General features: G+C 41.2%; 1 protein-coding gene and 1 long non-coding RNA gene across 4 annotated transcripts in view; one reads left to right on the top strand and one right to left on the bottom strand.

The window, feature by feature from the left end:
- GOT1 (glutamic-oxaloacetic transaminase 1) overlaps window positions 1-1802 on the bottom strand; it is a 32766-nt gene extending 30964 nt beyond the window's left edge. The window contains exon 1 of the mRNA XM_060100982.1: window positions 1566-1802. Within this exon, the coding sequence (XP_059956965.1) occupies window positions 1566-1683 (118 nt within the window). The 5' untranslated portion in view covers window positions 1684-1802. The remainder of the gene's footprint in view (window positions 1-1565) is intronic.
- A 237-nt stretch (window positions 1803-2039) lies between these two features.
- On the top strand, window positions 2040-15510 carry LOC132496698 (uncharacterized). 3 transcript variants are annotated; one of them, XR_009533521.1, is made up of 3 exons: window positions 2040-2331; window positions 12456-12529; window positions 14978-15510. It is a non-coding gene; the product is annotated as an uncharacterized LOC132496698 (long non-coding RNA). The 3 variants fall into 3 exon arrangements; XR_009533529.1 differs by having other exon boundaries at window positions 12456-12637; XR_009533524.1 differs by having other exon boundaries at window positions 12456-12829.
- Window positions 15511-19941: the final 4431 nt, after the last annotated feature.

Genomic DNA, 19941 nt, shown 5'->3' with positions numbered 1-19941 from the left:
TTTTGGATTGGTTTTTAATTAAGAGCTTGAATAGTGCTCATTCCAATTCAATTCAAAGCAATCTTTCAATATTACTTCCACTTTGCTGCCTGCTAAAAACATCACTTTCCCTCTGTGGGTGAAACTATGTATTCTGAATTGACTTTTTTATGCTTTATTATGGAAAATTTCAAACATACACAAAAGTTGTGAGAATAATATAATGGATGCCCACGTACCCATTACCCAGGTTCAACAAACCATCACTTTTTTTTTTTTTTTTTCACGGTACGCGGGCCTCTCACTGTTGTGGCCTCTCCGGTTGCGGAGCACAGGCTCCGGACGCACAGGCTCAGCGGCCATGGCTCACGGGCCCAGCCACTCCGCAGCATGTGGGATCTTCCCGGACCAGGGCAGGAACCCGTGTCCCCTGCATCGGCAGGTGGACTCTCAACCACTGCGCCACCAGGGAAGCCCAAACCATCTATTTTTAATGGCTTTTTCCTCACCCCTCCTCCATATTCCTTGGTGAAGACTTGAACAAGTGCTATGTACAGACACAGTCACTGTGGGACACCTGATTCTGCACCTCCTTCTTGCCACTGCTTCTCTACTACAAAACAGTTCAATTTTCTCTTTCAGAAATTTCTGGTCCTTCTGCTCTAAGTCTATTCCCTAGCACAGAACATTGTCCTATTCATTCTCTTCTCCCTGGCTCATCTTTCTATGTGGTTGAGTAAGTGTTGGTGTGGCTTCAAACATCCAAATGACAGTGACAGAAATAACAAATTCACCAGAGAAGATTAAGATAAGAGTTAAAGGAATTTCAGAGGCATTTCAGTCCAAATCTTTTTCTTGGCAGTAGGAAAAACTGAGGCCCATGCTCTGAGCTGTCCAAGAAATACAAATGATGACAACGATGTGTGGAAAGTGAGCTTCTACTGTCCACACTCTTTCGTCTCTTTTCCACCATCTCTACCCATTCCCACCACATCTGTGAGAGCCAGAACATTCTTCCCAGATCCCAGAGATCATTAACCTGTCTCAGAAGCATTTTACGTCTCTTAACACCTGCTGATTTTAATCTCCTTGGGGCCAAAACCAAGACTCAGTCTTCCCCGCACAAGGCTTGGTAAACAACCTGATTGATACCTGGTAGTTACTCAAACATTTACCGACCCAGACCAGAGCTCCCTAGGGCTAAGAGTTCTCCTTTTTCCATTCCCCAGCAGCCAGGACTCCAAGCCTATAAGACTTCCTATTTTTATCCCTCTCCTTTCAATCCCTGGCCGCCCCATTTCTTATGAGGCGAAAGGATGCAGTATAAAGAACACACAATGCGGAATCGGAAAAACTGAGTTTGTGCCCTGACTGCTACACCTTTTCTGTGTACACTGATATATCTCCCTTGTCCATGGACTCCATATGCCCATCTGTAAAATGGGCAGGTTGAACTAAGCCTCGTGGATCTTGCCTCCTCTCCGACGGAGCTAAGCTGGGCCTGGGCATCTCCAACGGCCCCCACAGCCAGGGTTAGGCCCGCTCCACTCCCAGGCTGCTCACACTCTTGGGCACTGCATCCTTACCTCCCACTCCCAGGTTGACCTTGCGGGGGTCCGGATCCTCCCGGAAGTCAGCAGTGAGCTTAAAGACAAGGACCGGCTGGGCCTGAGGAACCTCGGCAAAGATTGATGGAGGCGCCATAGCTAGAAAGCTGGAGTCGGCCGAAAGCTCCCACTCTGCGCTTGAAGCCGCTCGGTCCGGTCCAACCGCGGCGACTGGAGGAGACTCTCACCTTCACCTAGCCGGCAGGGGCGGGCCCGCGGCCTCCAATGGTCGAGCCGCGTCCGGAACTTGGCAACGCGGTTAACCAATCGCAAGCTTCTGACGCAAAAGGAACGGGATAGTATTAGCCAATCTAAGAAGATAATCTTATCGGAGTCCGGTAATGATGCAACCAATGCAACGTACGCCGGCTGGGACGGGGCGGGGATAGAGTTGATTGGCAGAGCGTGCTCCTATCGCTGAAGCCGTTGTTCCTTGGGTCGCTGAGGGGAGGACCGAGCGGTGTACGCGGGAGACAGCTTTCTCGACCTTCAGGCACCCGGAGACAAGCTGGAGGTAGCTGGCAGCAGGTAGCTGGAGGACCGGGCTTCCGGTACCCGCGGAGCTGGTGTTCTCCCTGCCAGGCCCGGGAGTGCGCACGTTCCTGACCCAGTCTGGCCCGGCTCGGGCTGGCAGCCAAATCCGGCTCTGCGCACGGGTCGTGAGTCCTCGGCCAGGACGTGCAGCTCCGGAGCCCGCGCGGACGACCTTGACCATCTCGGCCGGCTGTTTCCCCCTGAGAGAAATGTGGGTGGGCCACCTGCCTTGGTTTCAGACTGGGGGCCATCCTATTAAAAGAGGAAGTGTGCAGGAATTCCTTTCTGCCGCTCTTACAGTTTGAAGCTTTTGCTCTCCTTTCCTTACCGAGAGAGCTTGGTCCTCACGGACCTTACGGATCTGGGCGCGGCCTCCCCCTCCAGCTTTTCTCCCACGCAGGCACTCAGCCAGATCTTGCTGTCGTCAGCTGGCTGGTATTCAGGCTGTCTTTTCTTTTAGTCAGGCTGTTCCTTCCTCCCCAGCCCCTCTCTCCATCTGTTGGCCTTCGAGATCCAGAGCAAATGCCTCCTCCCTAAAGCTTTGCCTTAACCCTCACTCTGGTTAAAATCCCTCTCTCTTTCCTGTGCTTCTGTCCCTTGTTGGCAATATTACAATTGTAGAAAAAGCCCAAAATGCCCAGTTAAGAACCTAGTTCTGGAGCCAGACTACCTAGGTTTAGATTCTAGCGGTACCACTTACTAACTTGGTCAGGTCTAGGCAAGTTACTTAACCTCTCTGTTCCTGCTCCATAAAGTGGAGATAATAGTACTTTTCTTAGGGTCGTTGTGGGGATTATGTGAGTTAATACATATGAAGTGTTTAGTTGCATATCGTAAGCACTCCCTAAATGTTAGCTATTGTCATCATTGCACAGATGCACACCCCTTGTAGATGGTAAACGTCCTTTGGCTAGAGATCTTAACCCTGTATTAGTCTCCCTTAGTTTCTTGCACTTAGTAAGTATTCAATAAATGGTGGCAGGAGGAGTCAGTTCTGTTGGTTCAGAAAAAAGCAATACCTTACCCTCTATTCATTGGATAATATGAAAATCTCAAAATGAATCTTTCATTCAGAGTAACAAACATAAGCCAAAGGTCCTTTGTGCAGCACCTGCCAACCTTTGTATCATTTGCTTCTTTTCAGAAACAGCCTCTGGTTTTAAAGATAACTGTCAACAGTGTTTCATTAACAACACTTTCCTCTAAGATTGTGAGTTCAATACTGAAGGTGAAATGACAATGAACTTTCGGTGCTTCCATAAGCAGAGGCAAAGGGCAACTGCTGAGTGAGATGTTATATAGCCCAGCCTTACCAAAGTTTGATTTAAAAGTATGATCTTCACAGCGTTGGCCGACAATGTCATGGTCACTCCTTACGTCATTCTCTGGGGAAAAAAACAACCCTAAATTACCTAAACATTATCAGCTTAGCTAAGTCCAGATAAATATTTATTGGCAACCTAAGCAGCCCCATAACCAAGTCAGTGCTGATAGGGGCAAAGAAAGTACCATATGCAGTTTTTCTTCATGTCCCCATAATTATCTGTTCTGAATTTTAGAAAGGGGCAAACAGTTACTGGTTGTTGGGGGAAGGGATTGCATATTATGTGGGATGCAAGTCTCAAACTTTTTTCCTCAGGAATATGTTTCTTGGAGATTAAGTTCAGTACCCTTCTGTCTTGAGCCCTGCAGCCTGCCCCTCTAAGCAAAATGCCTGTATTTTTTTTTTTTTTTTTTTTCTTTTTGCGGTATGTGGGCCTCTCACTGTTGTGGCCTCTCCCGTTGCGGAGCACAGGCTCCGGACGCGCAGGCCCAGCGGCCATGGCTCACGGGCCCAGCCGCTCCGCGGCATATGGGATCCTCCCAGACCGGGGCACGAACCCGTATCCCCTGCATCGGCAGGCGGACTCTTAACCACTTGCGCCACCAGGGAGGCCCAAAATGCCTGTATTGAAGTAAACAAAATGCTTTCCAGGCCATCACTAATTTTAACACTTTGACTTAGAATGGATGCAAGACAGCCTCCCTGCTGAATGGATAATTCAAGCAAAAGATTCTTGAGAGGTAAACATTGCCCAGACTAGTAGGCAGCCAGGTAAAGTGAGTGTCCAGGGAAAGGGCAGTAAGGATCAGAAGGAAAAGGGGCAGGTATTCCCCTGGCTCCTGACTTCATTACGACTATCTGTCCCTACCATCTCCTTTCTGCCTTTTTTTTTTTTTTTTTCCAAAAGAATTGGAAGGGAGGAAGTATGAACCACATAGCAACAGCTTGATCAGGAATGAATTCCTTTAGAATATACTCGCTTGGAAATCTGAAACCTTTGGGGCTAGGCAGCAGTGCCGCATAGCATAAGAGGCAGGCCAGGGCAGTAGGGGGCACTGTATGGACCTCTAAGCAAATCCACACCTGCTTATTGTACTTAATCTTGCCGCTGATACCCAGAAGGTCTAAGCTTAGTAACAAGGGAGGGAGGAGTTTATCACCCTTTGCACTTAAGCACAAAGCGCTTTGGAATGGTTATATTTCGGTATATGTTGTCACTAAGGGTAGGATATTGTTTAGAAGCTGAGTTGTGCACTGAACAAAAGTTTCTTTAAAAACCAAAGCTGTCACTTTGCTGTACAACTGAAACTAACACAACATTGTAAATCAACTATACTCCAATAAAAATTAAAAAAAGAAACCAAAGCTGTTAGAGGAGATCTGTTTGATAGTCACCGTGTGACCAAATCGTGGGCAACAAAGTAAGTGTAGAGCCCCTAAGCTGGTGCTGGCTTCTGATTGTATTGAGTTTACTCTTGCTAAGGAAAGTGATCGCTTATCAACCACTCCCTTCAGCTTAACTGGCTTGTTCCCTGGCTGTGCCTTGGTGGAACCATCTCCCCTTGCATCTCTTCCCTCACTTCTCTCCTCCCTCCCATATGTATGACTTGTCTCCCCACCTGCACACATGGATTGGACCAAGTGAAGGTCTCTTGCTGTTTCCTATTTCATAGAAGGGCATGTCTAGTGAGGCCTGCGGTGGACAAGGTCTAATGTTCTAAACTAGGCACCTACACGGGCAGAACTTTTTTTAAAGCTGCTGAGGCCTTTGTATAACAGAGATATCAAGGGTACTGACAACTATGGATGGGTTTTATCTACTTATTAATAGAACTACGTTCCAGGGCACCATTTAGAAATTGTTGTGCTATATAATTTTTGTACTTTACTTAAGAAGCAGTGTAGCATAATAGTTAAAAGCGTGGCCTCTGGGACTAGGTTTCCTCTGTATACCTCAGTTTCCTTACTTATAACATGGAGATAATATGTCTACCTCCTGGGGTTGCTGTGAGGATTAAATGATTTAATGTTATTAAATGATCGACTCTAAAATGCTTTGAACTGTACTGGACACTTAGGAAGTGCTCAGTATGTTAACTATCATCATTGTCATCATCACAGATGTTGTTTACAAGCATGTGCCTTTGAGATTTGTTTAGTTTGTTCGTTGATCAGCTGCATAGTAGAACAATGCCTAGGCTTTCAATCAAATTCTGAAATCAAATTCTGGTTTTGCCTCTTACTAGTTTTGAAAGTTTGAGTAAATTAATATGTCTGAGTTGTAGTATTCTTATCTGTAAATTGGGGGAAAAAGATGTTTTTTTCTTGGTGTTGATACACACACACATACACACACACACATGCATTTAACACAGTTGTAGAAATTATTACCATGAAGATTACAATTTAGTCCCTGGGTAGCTATAGGGTAGACTATCTTTAAAGTCTGTCTGCCGTGGCCTCTCGAGGGCATGTACTCTGAAATTTTTTTTAATGGAAAAGGAAACAAAACATAATTCTTAATATCTTCAACCCTTCAAGAAGTCTTTGTAGAGATCTGTCAAATCTCAAAGCAATTTAAAGGTAACAAGACATTTAATAATTAACTAAAATGTAGCTATATTAATAATAGCCCTTTGGGGCTTCCCTGGTGGCGCAGTGGTTGAGAGTCCGCCTGCCGATGCAGGGGACACGGGTTCGTGCCCCTATCCCGGAAGATCCCACATGCCGCGGAGCGGCTGGGCCTGCGAGCCATGGCCGCGGAGCCTGTGTGTCCGGAGCCTGTGCTCCGCAACGGGAGAGGCCACAGCAGTGAGAGGCCCGCGTACAGCAAAAAAAATAATAATAATAATAATAGCCCTTTGTATTTCTATATTATCTTTTCTGAAGAGTAGAGAGTGTTTTAGAAACCCTATTCCACTACTCTCTTAACATGCCCAGGTGACTGTCATCTCCAGTCAAAGAAACATAGAGAAGGAAATAGATCACCCTAGCTAAAAGCTAATGAGAACGCTCCAAATGACAGAAGACCAGAAGGCTACAGACCTTAAAGTCAGAAGAAAGTTTCCTCCCCTTGCCCCATTTCTCCCTAAATGCATCAAAACACAGCCTCTTACCTCTAGAACAATGTCTTAAGCTTCCCCCCACCCCAAGTTGTAATATCCTTTTTTTGTTGTTGTTAGGTCATGTCCTAAAAGTCCTATGCTTTGATACAAGAGGAAGGTAGATAAAGAGATAATGAAGGGAACAAATTCAGTGTATTTTCCAAGAACACATTTCTTTTAAACAACTCCTAAAGGGGTAGTGTAAAACCTACCCCTTTTAGGTTTTACAAATAGATCCTCTTCCTCTACCCGACATGTCTGGGGTGGGTTGCGGGGTGATGCGTGGATGTAGAAGTGTACTGTGAACATTGCAACGTCCTGCAGTAGAGGGCAGCACTGCCCTTCTTTTGCAAAATGTTGAGCACTCACGAGAAGGAAAATGGAAAGCAAAGCTCTTGATCACTATGTCTGTGCGTTTACTTTTACCTAATACTTAAAAAACAAAAAGTTAGAGTATTTTTCTTGTTTAGGTGATTATGTAGAAAGAACATCAGATCCTGTATTGTCCTGAAGTAATTGGTGAAAAACGCAGGTTTTAGGATATGGGCTCTGTTCAGGATATGGGTTGTGTCTGGCAAAGATAAACAGTAGCTTGACCCTGGGCAATCAGATAGGGTTATTGTATGAACAGACCTAATGCTCCTCTGCACTTTCTGGGGAGAAGTCAGTCCACTGAACTAGCAGGATGTGGTTTTAAAAATGTGTGTAAGTCATATGGTCTTAGCCCTGATAACTGCTTTTAAATTTGAATTCACTGACTTTATTCTGCTGTCTGTGTTAGTTTTCTTTTCTATCACACCTGGGTCAGATCAGACCTGTCTTAACTGTACCATATGTATTTTGACTTTAAAGAATGATGTCAGACATGATGGGTAAGGAATGTCTGTCACGGGACTGCAGTTGGCTAAATGGCTGTGTGTATGTAGTGGTGAAATTAAAGTCTTGCATGTTAGTCCTCATTCAATTGCAGTTTGACTTGAGTTTCTCTATGTAGTAACTAGCAAGAAAAAAATAATCCCTTATTTTGTATTAAAAGTTACTTGATGCTCTTTGGCAGGATGACAGCGCGGAGAGAATAATCGTAATTCTAGCAAATACATAACCATAGTGTCCCTGGCACATTTGGATTCTGCTGTAACCCTCAAAACCTTCTGGCAGCAAATCTTCAGTGCCAACTTAAATAAATCCCACTAGGGGTAAGGACTGGAAGACCTGAGTCTAGTTCCCAGTTCTGCTGTGTGAACTTGGAAAAATTACGACCTCTGAGCCTTTGTTTCCTCATCTGTTAAACGGAGATAATGTCTCCTAGATCTGGTCAAAGGGTCAATTTGGAAAATATATGTTAAAGTGCTTTGAAAGCCCTTTAAGTACCTAACAAATATTTCTATCACTGTAGTCAGATTCCTGCTTTTTCTAAACTCCTATAAGAATTTGTGTCTCTTCTCCTCATTTGGTATCATTACATTGCCTGAGATTGTACATTTTCATGCATACTTAACTTTTTTCTCCAATTTGATAGCTTCTTAGTTCCTTGAGAACTGAAACCACCAATTATATTTCCTGGTATCCTGCACCGCAACAAGATATTTGGTACATAATAGACACTCAAATATTTGTTGATTGATTAAAAACATACACTCTAATGCAGAATTAACTCTTTTAATTTAATTATGGTAAAAAACATATAACATAAAATTTACCATCTTAACCATTTTAAAGTGTATAGTACAGTAGATTTAGCTACATGCACATGGTATACAACAGATCTCTATAACTTTTTCATCCAGAATTAATTCTTAATAACTATCTTCCAAATCACCTGCTTTCCAAAGCACATTTTTGTTGATTGGGCAAAAACAGGAAAAAAATACAAGGCTTTCACTCTGTGGATAGGGATGTGTAGAACAAGGTAATCGAAAGACTTCTACTCTGTTTTAAATTCTCACTCCCCTCAGGGAGGTTCTGTCCTGGTCTCTCTCTAACCATTTTCTCAGCCATTTTCTATAAACATGGGAATATATGCCAGAAAAGAGAGGCGCCTCTATAAAATGCTTTCACAGGTCATTTATGTCTAGCATATAATTAAACATTTATATGAAGAAGACTATCACGTTAAAAGAAACCCTATTATTTGATTTCCAGAATATGTGACTTCTGTTAATTACTGAAAATTAAGTCCTATTTTTAATCATTATTGCTATCACCGTAGCAATTTTTTGAAATTTAAATATTTAAACTACAAACAAAGTAGGGAAGATACTGGAGATTTTTGAAACAGTACTGGGGTGGAATAGACTTTCCCAATCACGACACAATCTCAGAAGCCGTAAAGAAAAACACTGACGATAGACACCATAAATTAAAATATGATGACTTGGAAAAAATATTTGCAGCCTGCTTATCAGTCACATCTACTAGTTACTCAGCGCTTCATTGTATTGATATAAAAATGAATTAAGGATATAGAGAAATCAATCAGGAAAGAATACAAATGGCCAATAAATGGACCAAAAATCATACTCATTATAAAATTGAAACCACACCAATTAATCCATTTTTGCCCATCAGACTGACAAAAATATTTATAAATATGGATAAAATAGTGTCATTGAGAGTGCAGGGTAGGGTAGGCACTTTCATGCACTATTGGTGAGAGTGTCAATCGATAAACCCTTTCTTAGAATGCATTTTGGCAATATCAGTCAAAATTAAAATGTGTATACCATTTCACCAAGCAATTTCTCCTCTTAGGAATCTATCCTAAAGACATTTATACAAGTTTACAAAGAGAGACAGTCATATACAGCTATGCATTGCAGCATTGCTTTAATAGAAAGATAAACAATGACATACTTTCCAACAAAGGTGTTATTTTATAACCTAAAAAATCAAGTTTTTATTGAAAAAATAACATTTGAAAGAGACTTCACAAGAATACAAAATTAAGATAGTCTCTAACAATGGTAATTAAGTAGTAACAGACAGAGGGAGGAAAATAGTGGTACAAAGCTCTAGAAATGTAGTAATTTAAAACTTCAGAAGTTATGAGAATATGTTGTAATAAAGATTAATGTGACACACTACAGTTTTGAGCTGATCTGGAAATCGAGGGAGCTGTTGAAAATCACTTGTTAGTAAAATAGTAATTTTTTAAAACATAAATCCCAAGACATTGTGTCTCAGGACCAAAAACAGCTCCTGACATCTAGTGAACATTCAGTAAATATTGGCTGAAGGAATGAAAGAGGATGATATCACCAGCAGAGTTGTCATAAAAATTGATACAAAACTGCCTACAGATTAGTGCTTGATACATAGCGAGTGTTCAGTAGATACTAGCTCACTAATTTCCTGGAAGCCTGTTGGTGCTTAGTACCTGCTTGGCATATTACAAGAGTTTGTTTATTTAAAACCATGTACATAGTGCTCACTGTATGGCAGGTACTGTTCTAAGTGCTCAATAAAAACTAACTCAAATTACAATAACAAGGGAAGTAGGTTGTCTTATTATTCCATTTAACAGATGAGGCAATTGAGGCAAAAAGCACTGGAACAATTTTCCCAAAATGGCACAACCATAAAATGGTGGGGATATGAATTTAGACAGCCTATCTTCAGGGTCCCTGCTCCGCTGTGCCATATGGCCTCTGGTGTCATAAAAGTTTGTTGAGTGGAAGAATGCATGAGATGTTCTGGTTTTAGATATTATATTGTGCTTTTATTCCAGGGACCTCAGAATATTTTATATTAATGCATACCAAAATTTAATCCCACAACTTCTCCTTAATTTACATTTAAAATGTATTAATTAAATACATTTTTATAATGTATTATATATATATATAATGTTTTATATATACATTATATATATATAAATGTATATATATAATGTATTATATATGTATAATTAAATATTTTATATATAATATATTAATTATATTAATTATTAATATTATATTAATTATATTAATATTATATATTAATATTATATATAATGTATTATATATACATTATATATATATTAATGTATATATATAATGTATTATATATACATGTATAATTAAATATATATATAAATATAAATATATAATTATATATATAAATATATATTATAATTATATATATAAATATATATAATTATATATATACATGTATAATTAAAATACATTAAAATGTATTACTGGTTCATTACTTGAGTTTAAAAAGACCACAGGAGGTCCTTGTTCTGTGATGAAGTCGCTGTATTTGCTTTCTGACATCATATTAATTTCCATACAAGAGTTCCAAGTTCCGAACAGAGAAACATCCTGCTCTAGAAATGGAAGAGGCATAGGGCTTACAAAGAAAAATGACCTAATAATGTCAAAATTATTTGAAGGGATAAGGTGTGAGCTTTAATCTTCCACATGACTAAAGCAATGGGTCTCCAACTTTTCCAATCAGGAATCCTTCCTCCGTAGCTAAGCTTTGTCAACTGAAAAAATATTCACAACCTACAAGTTGAGAGTTATGTTTTATTTGGTGGGAATTTTTAGGACTTCAAGCCCAGGAGGCAGCCTCTCAAGTAACCCTGAGAGAACTGCTCTGAGGAGGTGAGGGGGGAGCTAGGATATATAGGAGTTTTGCGACAAAGGGCAGGTAGTAGGAACAAATGATTACTGTTAATTAAAGAAAACTAGAAATCTCAAGTTAAGGAATTTATTGCTTTTCTATGTATGGGAAGATGCAAGAGTCTGGGCTCACTGAAATCATTCCTTTGATATGTACTTCAGCTGACTGGGGCCAGTATCCTGTGTTTTCTCATCCTGAGTTTCCTCAGGGCTCACCCTAGGGAGTAGTAGCAGCCTGATGGCTGCTAGATGGCAGGTACCCTTTTCCTTCGTGAGTTTCCTCAGGACTCACCAGCTCACCACTGGCTGTGACTGCAATCGCTGATGACTGTGAGATCTTTTGTTTACTGATATGGCAGGCAATATTCCATTTATCAGCTTTGTAGTCTTGAGAGCCTTTTATTTTTTAGTTTTAGTTATAGTTTTAACCTTAGTTACATTAAAACTCCATCTCGTAACATAATACCACTGTTTCTTTTTCTTCATAATTTTCTTCATGATTTTTTCCATTCACTTCATTCATTTTATCAATATTTATTGACCATCTACTATGTGTCAGGCATTGCACTGGGTGCTAAAGATAACATGGTGAGGGACTTCCCTGGTGGTCCAGTGGTTAGGACTCGGAACTTTCACTGACATGGCCTGGGTTCAATCCAGCTGCACGGTGTGGCCAAAAAAAAAAAAAGATAACATGGTGAACAAAAAGACAAAGTCCCTGTCCTCACGAATTCTCTAATCTAATGGGGGAGACATAATAAAAGCAATGCACAAATAAAATTACTAAAATTACAGCCATGGTAAGTGCTGTTTGTCCTTTCATGGAAAAGGAACGTGAAAGCATATTAATAAGGGGAATTCATCTAGATGAGGCCAGTTCTTTCCCCTCAGAATGTTCCCTCCAGCGTGGATAGCATTCCCCTTCTAATTCCCACCCCAGCAGCACCTCTTAGACCCTACAGCTTGCACATATTAATCTTAAATTTCTGGAATCTGTTTTGGCAGCCAATGTTTCAAGAGAAAATGACCCATTAAAATAATACCTTTATTATCTTATTAGTGCTTCTAGCTCTTTTGTTCCAAATGATAAAAACACAAAAACAGCATTTAAAAAAATCTAGTTTCTATTAGTAAGATACAAGTATCTTTATCATTGTGACTCAGTTGAGAAATGTAAAGCAAGTAAAAAATTTATTCTGAATCACATAGATCTTTATTACTTAAATAAAAACAGATATCAAGAGAAGGGAGAATCAGAAACGTGTACTTATATGTTTATTATTCTTATCCTACACAGGACAGGAATCTCTAAGGAGTGAGAGGAAAACTGATGACAGGCACTGCCCAAAGAAGATGGAACTGTCATAGGTGGTGAGTGGATATCGCCAAGAGACTTATGGTATCTCCTCCATGTCTGACGGAGATAACAGCCAGCGCTGGGCTGCAAAGTCTCCTCTGGAAGACCACTGAACCAAGAGGGTAAATGGTGTGCAGAGACAAGTCAAGTTCAGAATTGGAGCCTCTGGTTCCCCCAGGAAGGAATGGGTTGTAAACAAGGTGAAAGGCAGTGGGATGAGCACTACAGGACCCATGGGCTACCATCAGGATCCACCAGAAGGGAAAGTTACAGAGACAAGAAATCGTATTGGGCAAGCTCCAGGATTACAGACGGTATGACAGCCAATAGGCTTGGAATGCTTTTAGTGCCATATTCAGGATGTGCCCCTGTTGGGGGCATGGGATTCCAAGATGAAAGGCATCCTTGTTTAGCTGATGTAGAGGAAGAGCTTCTTTGCCATCCATCCTTCTCCACCCTATATTCCCTTCTCCTTTCACTCCTTTCTTCGTCATGCTAAGTGTCCATCATTTCAGTGACACCCAGTTTCTTCTATTGAATTGAGTTCTCCATTGTATTTAGCTCAGTACCTTTAATCCAGGTGCTTACTAATGAGTGTGGTCCTCAGATCAACAGCATCAGAGTCACCTTCATGCTTGTTAGAGATATAAAATCTCAGGCCCCACCCCTGACCTACTAAGTTGGAATCTGCATTTTAAGAAGATTCCCAGATTTTTCCTAAGCATATTAAAATTGAGAAGCATCATTTTACCCCCATCAGCTTCCAGGACTATAAAATAGACAAGGTCGTTCCTGGCCCACCTTGCTCACAGCTTTGAATTGAAGATGCTGAGATTAAAAAAGGAAAGCATTTCCAAAGATAAAAATGCCATGCAGCTATTAAATATCATATTTATTTTCACTTGGATAACTTGATTTACTCAAGGTGTTTTCAGAGTAAATGATTAAAAATTAATCAGTGACTGTTTGACTGTCTCTGATTGCTTCCATAATAATTGATTGTACTATCTTAAAATGCTCTAGAGTTCTGTTTTATTCTGTTTAATATATAGATCGTGATTCTCAATCCTTGCCTCACATTAGAATTTTCCAGTTTTTTTCTGAAAAAATCCAAAGCCTAAGCCCTACTCGCAAAGATTCTGAATCAGTGGGTCTGGAGTGCAGCATGGGTATACATCATTTTTAAAAGTTAGTAATAGCAAACATATTGGAAACAATTTTAATGTCTACCAGTTAGTGAGTGATTCCCTAAGTAGGGCACACCCCTATAATGCAGTACTGTGCTAATGTGAAAATGAATGAGGAAGACTCATATGTACTGCTATGAAAATATCTCCAAGATATATATACTATTCAGGTTTTTTTAAAGTTACATAGCAATATATACTATCTCATTTATGCGAAAAGATGAGTGTGCATATATACATACATGTGTATGTAAATGTTCAGAAAGATGACTGAAGTATACTTACTGAACTGTTGACAGTGGTTACCTCTGGGAAGAGGAATGGGAGGGAAAGGGACTTTTTGCTGTGTAAACTTCTCAATATTTTACAAGAATGTATCCGTGCACTACTCGTGTAACTATTCCAAGTGCATTCCAGGGCTATTGGTTGTCATACCATCTGTAATTCTGGATTACAGACTATTTAAGCTAACTACTATTTTAATATTATAATCTTGAATGCATAATTTTATAATAAATAGCAGAGTGGCTGACAAAAAATATATCTATAATTCCTGCACCAAACAAAAACTGCTAGGGCACCAAGGTTTTTGTTATTAAACCTGTAGCTTTTCGATTCTGGGATTACTGGAATTGTGTTACTCTGACTTTTCCAGATACATTCCCCCCACACCCCCGATGTTACACTTGGCGTTGTCTCTAACAACCTCTCTGGTTCCTTGGATATCTCATCCGTGCGAGCAGATCCCACTTCTGGAAAGATCTCTACATTAGCACTTTGTAAATTCTCACTTGTCCCAGGCCTGAAAATCACTAGGGACAAAAGGTCTCCTACAGCTCAGCCATGCTGAGAGCCAGGTCTCCCCCATTTTAAGCAGCTGAAAAAAGCACACTGATTAAGCTACAGTATGAGGGCTGTGCATCCTGTCTAGGGCAAAATTCTCAAAGTCTGCTCTGATAGCTCATCCTCTTTGAAATGGTGATTAAGAACTGGAAGTGTATAATGAGGGAAATTGCTTATGAATTTGTGCCTCTCAGCCCCAGGCCACTTCTCTTTGTCTGAGAGAAACTCAAGGATTTTTACCCTAATAGCATTGGAACAAAGTCAGGGCTAAGGCAGGCTGGTGGGACCCTGCTGACAGCTCATTAGAAACTGTCCCTCTCCCGCTCCCTCTTTCACTCCTTCAAGTTACAAAGCCTGACAGAGTTTGATGGGAAAACCAAGGCGGTAACATCCCCCGCAGCAACCAAGTCCCTGCTCATCTATCTTTGACAGATAAGGAGAATAGACGTCACCTTCAAAACACCTCACTCACTGGAGCCAAGTGTACCAGGACAGCCCTGTCTCCCTCGCAGGACCCTACAGGAGGAATCCAGACAAGGCCCACCTACCACAATTGAGATTTCTCTCTAAAGAAAATCATTTTAACCAGACAGTTCCTGAAAACCAAATGCCCACTCTAGTTGTCCTCAGAAAAGGGCATAACATCTAATAACTCAAAGACAGTTATGCTTTGATTTAATTTGTAATGAGGTGGATGGACCTAGAGTCTGTCATACAGAGTGAAGTAGGTCAGAAAGAGAAAGACAAATACTGTATGCTGACACATATATATGGAATTTAAGAAAAAAATGTCATCAAGAACATAGGGGTAAGACAGGAATAAAGACACAGACCTACTAGAGCATGGACTTGAGGATATGGGGAGGGGGAAGGGTAAGCTGTGACAAAGTGAAAGAGCGGCATGGACATATATACACTACCAAACGTAAGGTAGATAGCTAGTGGGAAGCAGCCGCATAGCACAGGGGGATCAGCTCGGTTCTTTGTGACCGCCTGGAGGGGTGGGATGGGGAGGGTGGGAGGGAGACGCAAAAGGGAGGGGATATGGGAACATATGTATATGTATAACTGATTAAATTTGTAAAATAAAAAAAAAATTACTGAATAAAAAAAAAAAAAAAAGACAGTTATGCTTTGATTTACAGAAGTCTTTTCCGGGTTACACCCTCCCTGGTCCTTGAGGGCTGGTGACCATCTAAGATCTGAGAAGTCAGTCTAGGTTCCATGCAGACTGCTGGGAAGGGGAATATGACAAAACAAAACAAAAACATCTCTCCACACCAGCTGGCAGAGGCTGCGATGCACTGGGAGCAGCCCAAGCTTCTGTCAATGGTTCTCTGACTCTAACATGTCTCAGACAAATCTTTGAAGCTTATTTAAAATGCATATCCTAATTCAGTAGGTCTGGAGTAGGACCAAGGAATCTGCATTTTAACAAACTCTCTAGGTGATTCTCACTGCTACTACAGGGTAGCGCCTCCAGCAAGGGCTTCTAATGGTGCTTCCAGCACACCTCTTGGCGGAGCTCCTCTTCGCCTCCCCCAACAAGCCCAGAGTGGGTCCTCAGCAGCTGTTCCTGTTGGAGGTGAAGCCCTTTGTCTTTAGGATTCTCCTGGCTATAACAATAGTCCATCGCAACAGAGACATCTCCCAGACACCAATCTCTCAGAGCCCTTTCCAGAAGGCAACTCCAACAAAGTCCTGCTGAGCCCAATGCTGCCACCTGGACATAGTGGTTGTTTGTTTTAATCAATTGCTTTTTATTGGCTCACAGGTTCTTAAACCTCATTTTGCATCAGAATCACCAGGGGATCTTGGTAAAAGTCCACGGACCCAGGCCCCATCCCAGAACCACCTAGAAATATAGGCAGTTGATCAGTAGTTTAACAAGCTATCAGATGATGCTGATGCACACCCAAGATTGAGAACTGCCATCGGAAGAAAAGCAACAATCATAGAAACATTAAAGTCCAACCACTGTTTTGCAACAACTGAAATCTAAAACACTATTAACACTAAACACAGTTGGTTCTCCTTCCTTGCTCTATTACTGTCCCTAACAACTTTCCACTCAAGTATTCAAACACTTTCCTAGAGGGGAAAAGCTAGTAGACTACCTGACTTACTAAGCACAAATATGCTGTGGTTTAAGAAAATCTATACACAGAAATCTAAACTTTTAAAACTAATCAGAGGGCTTCCTGGTGGCGCAGTGGTTGAGAGTCCGCCTGCCGATGCAGGGGACACCGGTTCGTGCCCCGGTCTGGGAAGATCCCACATGCCGCGGAGTGGCTGGGCTCGTGAGCTGTGGCCGCTGAGCCTGCGCGTCTGGAGCCTGTGCTCTGCAACGGGAGAGGCCACAACAGTGAGAGGCCCGCGTACCGCAAAAAAAAATAAAAATAAAACTAATTAGAGATTATTTTTATCATTACAAAAAATTATAGTGATAATAATAACTAATATTTATTATGTTCTTACTATGTGCCAGGTACTGTTCTAAGCATTTTCTAAGCGTTAAACTATCTGATATTTATTGAGCACTTGCTTTGTAATGAAAACAATTGTTTCATTTAGTGCTTCATTTCCTCGAAGCATTTTAATAGATGGGGTAACAGATGAGGAAACTGAGGAACAGATAAATTAATTACTTGCCAAAAGTTGCACAGCTGTTAAGCAGTAGACCTAAAGTTTGAACCCAGAGCCCAATTCTTAAAGATTATATCACCTCGCTCATGTTATAATGATAGGGCTTTATTTAACAAATGTCTATAATTAGATCGTCAAGTGCCAGTACTGGGGGTTATATGCTAAGTATACAGTGACAAACAAGACAAATACCCCGGCTTTCTGGGGCTTATGATCTGGTGGATGATCCGAATGTGTAAACAAGTCGTCCAATGCAGTGTGAGGAGTGCAGTACTGGGAAACTGCTGGGGTGGGTGCTAGACACGTAGGCTAGATCAGGAGGACCAAAGAGTTGTAAAAGCCCAGAGTTTAAGGAACACAGGACACGGTTAGTGGAAGAAATGAAAAATGGCTTGGTCTGATTGGAGCAGAGAGGGAAGAGAGAATGTGTGAGCAATGAGATTAGAAAGGTAACCTAGCCCCAGATTTTGAAGGACCATGTAAAGCATGTTAAAGGGTTTTAGCATGCAGGAAATGGGGTTCTGTTAGAAGGTATCAGGCAGAGCATGGAGCTAAGGAGAGAGATTTGGCCTGATCCGTTGACTTGTATGTCACAGGCATGCAGTGGCCACTAAAGCCACAGGAAGATAATATCACCCAAGGAAAGGAGAAGAGGGGCCTCGGACAGCAGCTTTAGGAACACCAGCATTTTAGGGCTGGAAAGAGAAGAAGGAGGAGACCCCCCAAAAAAGATTCACAGGAAGGAGGAGGAAAATAATGAGAGGTGATGTAATTTGCCCATGATCACAAAGCTAGTAAGTGGCAAACTTAGAATTCAAAATGTCTCTATCATCCCAAAGCCACATTCTTGACCTCAACATGTCTTAAATATTGTTTTCCCTTACTGCCTGGTGATGTAAAAGTTTTATTTATACGTTTTTCCAGGGGTTCATTTATATAACAACAACAAATTTGTCAAGGAATTGGTTCAGTGCATCCTTGAGTTGCATTAAGGAAGCAAACTCATGAAACATGCTTGTAGCGGCCTCCTCATGGCTCTCCTTGTGTGCCCTGCCAAATCTTTGGCTGGGACATGCTCTCCTTCTACCTAAGAATGCCCCCTAGGACATAGCCATGCACAGTTCATTGGCAGATGCTTAGGATTTCTCTTCAGAAGTCCTTCCATGTGGCACAAGGGGCACGTACAAATCCAGGAACCACTCTGGGTATCCATAATTAAGCGCAGGATATACAACAGTTCAGAAGTTATAAAGTAAAAATAAATTATTAAATTCTCCTGTCTCCCCAACCCCATTGCCTATAACCCATTCCCAGAAATACCATTGTTAACTAGTATATATCCTTAAATGCATTTTCTACACATATATAAGTTTTTTAATGAAAAGGATCATATTATCTGTATTGTTCTGAGACTTGCTGTTTAAACTACAAAGTGGCCATCTCTTCACATCAGTATATGTAGATTTACCTACTTCATTCTTGCCCACATACCAGTCCACATGATGAAGGTGCCATTATTGCTTTAATCAAATCCTCTATTGATGGCCATTTGTATTGTTTCTAGGTTTGTTTTGTTTTGTTTTCAGGACGCTTTTCTTCTGCAGAGTGTGAGGGGCCCAAAAAAATGTTGTTTGGGCTCAATTTTGGACCGAACATTTTTCTGAATTTGCCATTGTTTGTCCTTAACTTTCTTCCCTTTTTGAGCTTGTTGGCTGTTTCCCTCCTGCTGTTCCCTCTAATCTCACTAATACTCAGTTCAAGGTATGTTTGTTGCTTTAAAGATCTCCTTACAAAATCTAGGACTCTTTGGAGGAGGTATGTTCAGCAAATAAACAAACTACCATCCTGACTTTACATTCTTATTCTAGAGGATTTCGGAGATGCTGGAAGAAGTTCTCTTGTTATCTGGGAATCAACTTAAAAGCCTCAAGTTATGTTTAAACTGTGCTTCTCATTTCCTTTTTAACAGTATCATAGATAAAGATTGACTGAATATGTTTAAACTGAAGGCATAGCCTATAATTTCAAAGACTTTGCTGGCTCCTACAGTCTACTGGGAGGCAAAATTAGTGTAAGGGAAACAATTGGAGAGCAGTTGAGTATTAATTATGTGCTACAAGCCCTTGGGCACCAAAAGTTTAGGGAGGAGAAAGCTGGAGGAGTTCTCTGCCCCTCCAAGGGGAAGGTGGAACTTGAGCTGGGTTAGGAAGCAGGAGGTAACTTTCGGAGAATTTTAGGCAGAAGTTGGAAGGCTTTTCAAGTACAGGGTAAATTCTCATACCTTTTTATTATCTGAAATTTTCTTAGTTTTTGTTTAGGTTCTGCTTACCCCCCTGAGAACATAAGCTTGATGAAGGCAAGGACTGTTTCTTATCACTGTTGAATCCCAGTTCCTGGTACAGTGCCTGGCACATAGTGGACGGTCAATGGATTTATGAATGAATGAACAAATTAACAAACGACCATGGGGTGTGTGAAGAGCAGTGAGAAGACTGGACTATTTGGAAGGACGTGTCTTTCCTTGAGGGGTAGAGGAATCTCCGATTCTCCAACAGACTGGCAGAGGAACAAGTAAATGGGCCTGCATGGGATTCAAAACACAGGGGCAAGTGGGACCAGCTGAACAAGGTATGATGATTGCCAAGGTGGACCCTGTGTAGATTGCAGTAGGGCACTTGAATCTGAAATTAAATTAAAGCACAAACAAAGGAAAATTGATCTGCATAGCCTCCTGGACTCTGCTTGGTCAG

The sequence above is a fragment of the Mesoplodon densirostris genome, chromosome 1, assembly GCF_025265405.1.
Source record: "Mesoplodon densirostris isolate mMesDen1 chromosome 1, mMesDen1 primary haplotype, whole genome shotgun sequence".
In the NCBI taxonomy this organism is placed as follows: Eukaryota; Metazoa; Chordata; class Mammalia; order Artiodactyla; family Ziphiidae; genus Mesoplodon; species Mesoplodon densirostris.
The sequence above is the reverse complement of the archived record's forward strand: the minus strand, read 5'-3'. Positions and strand labels throughout refer to the sequence as shown.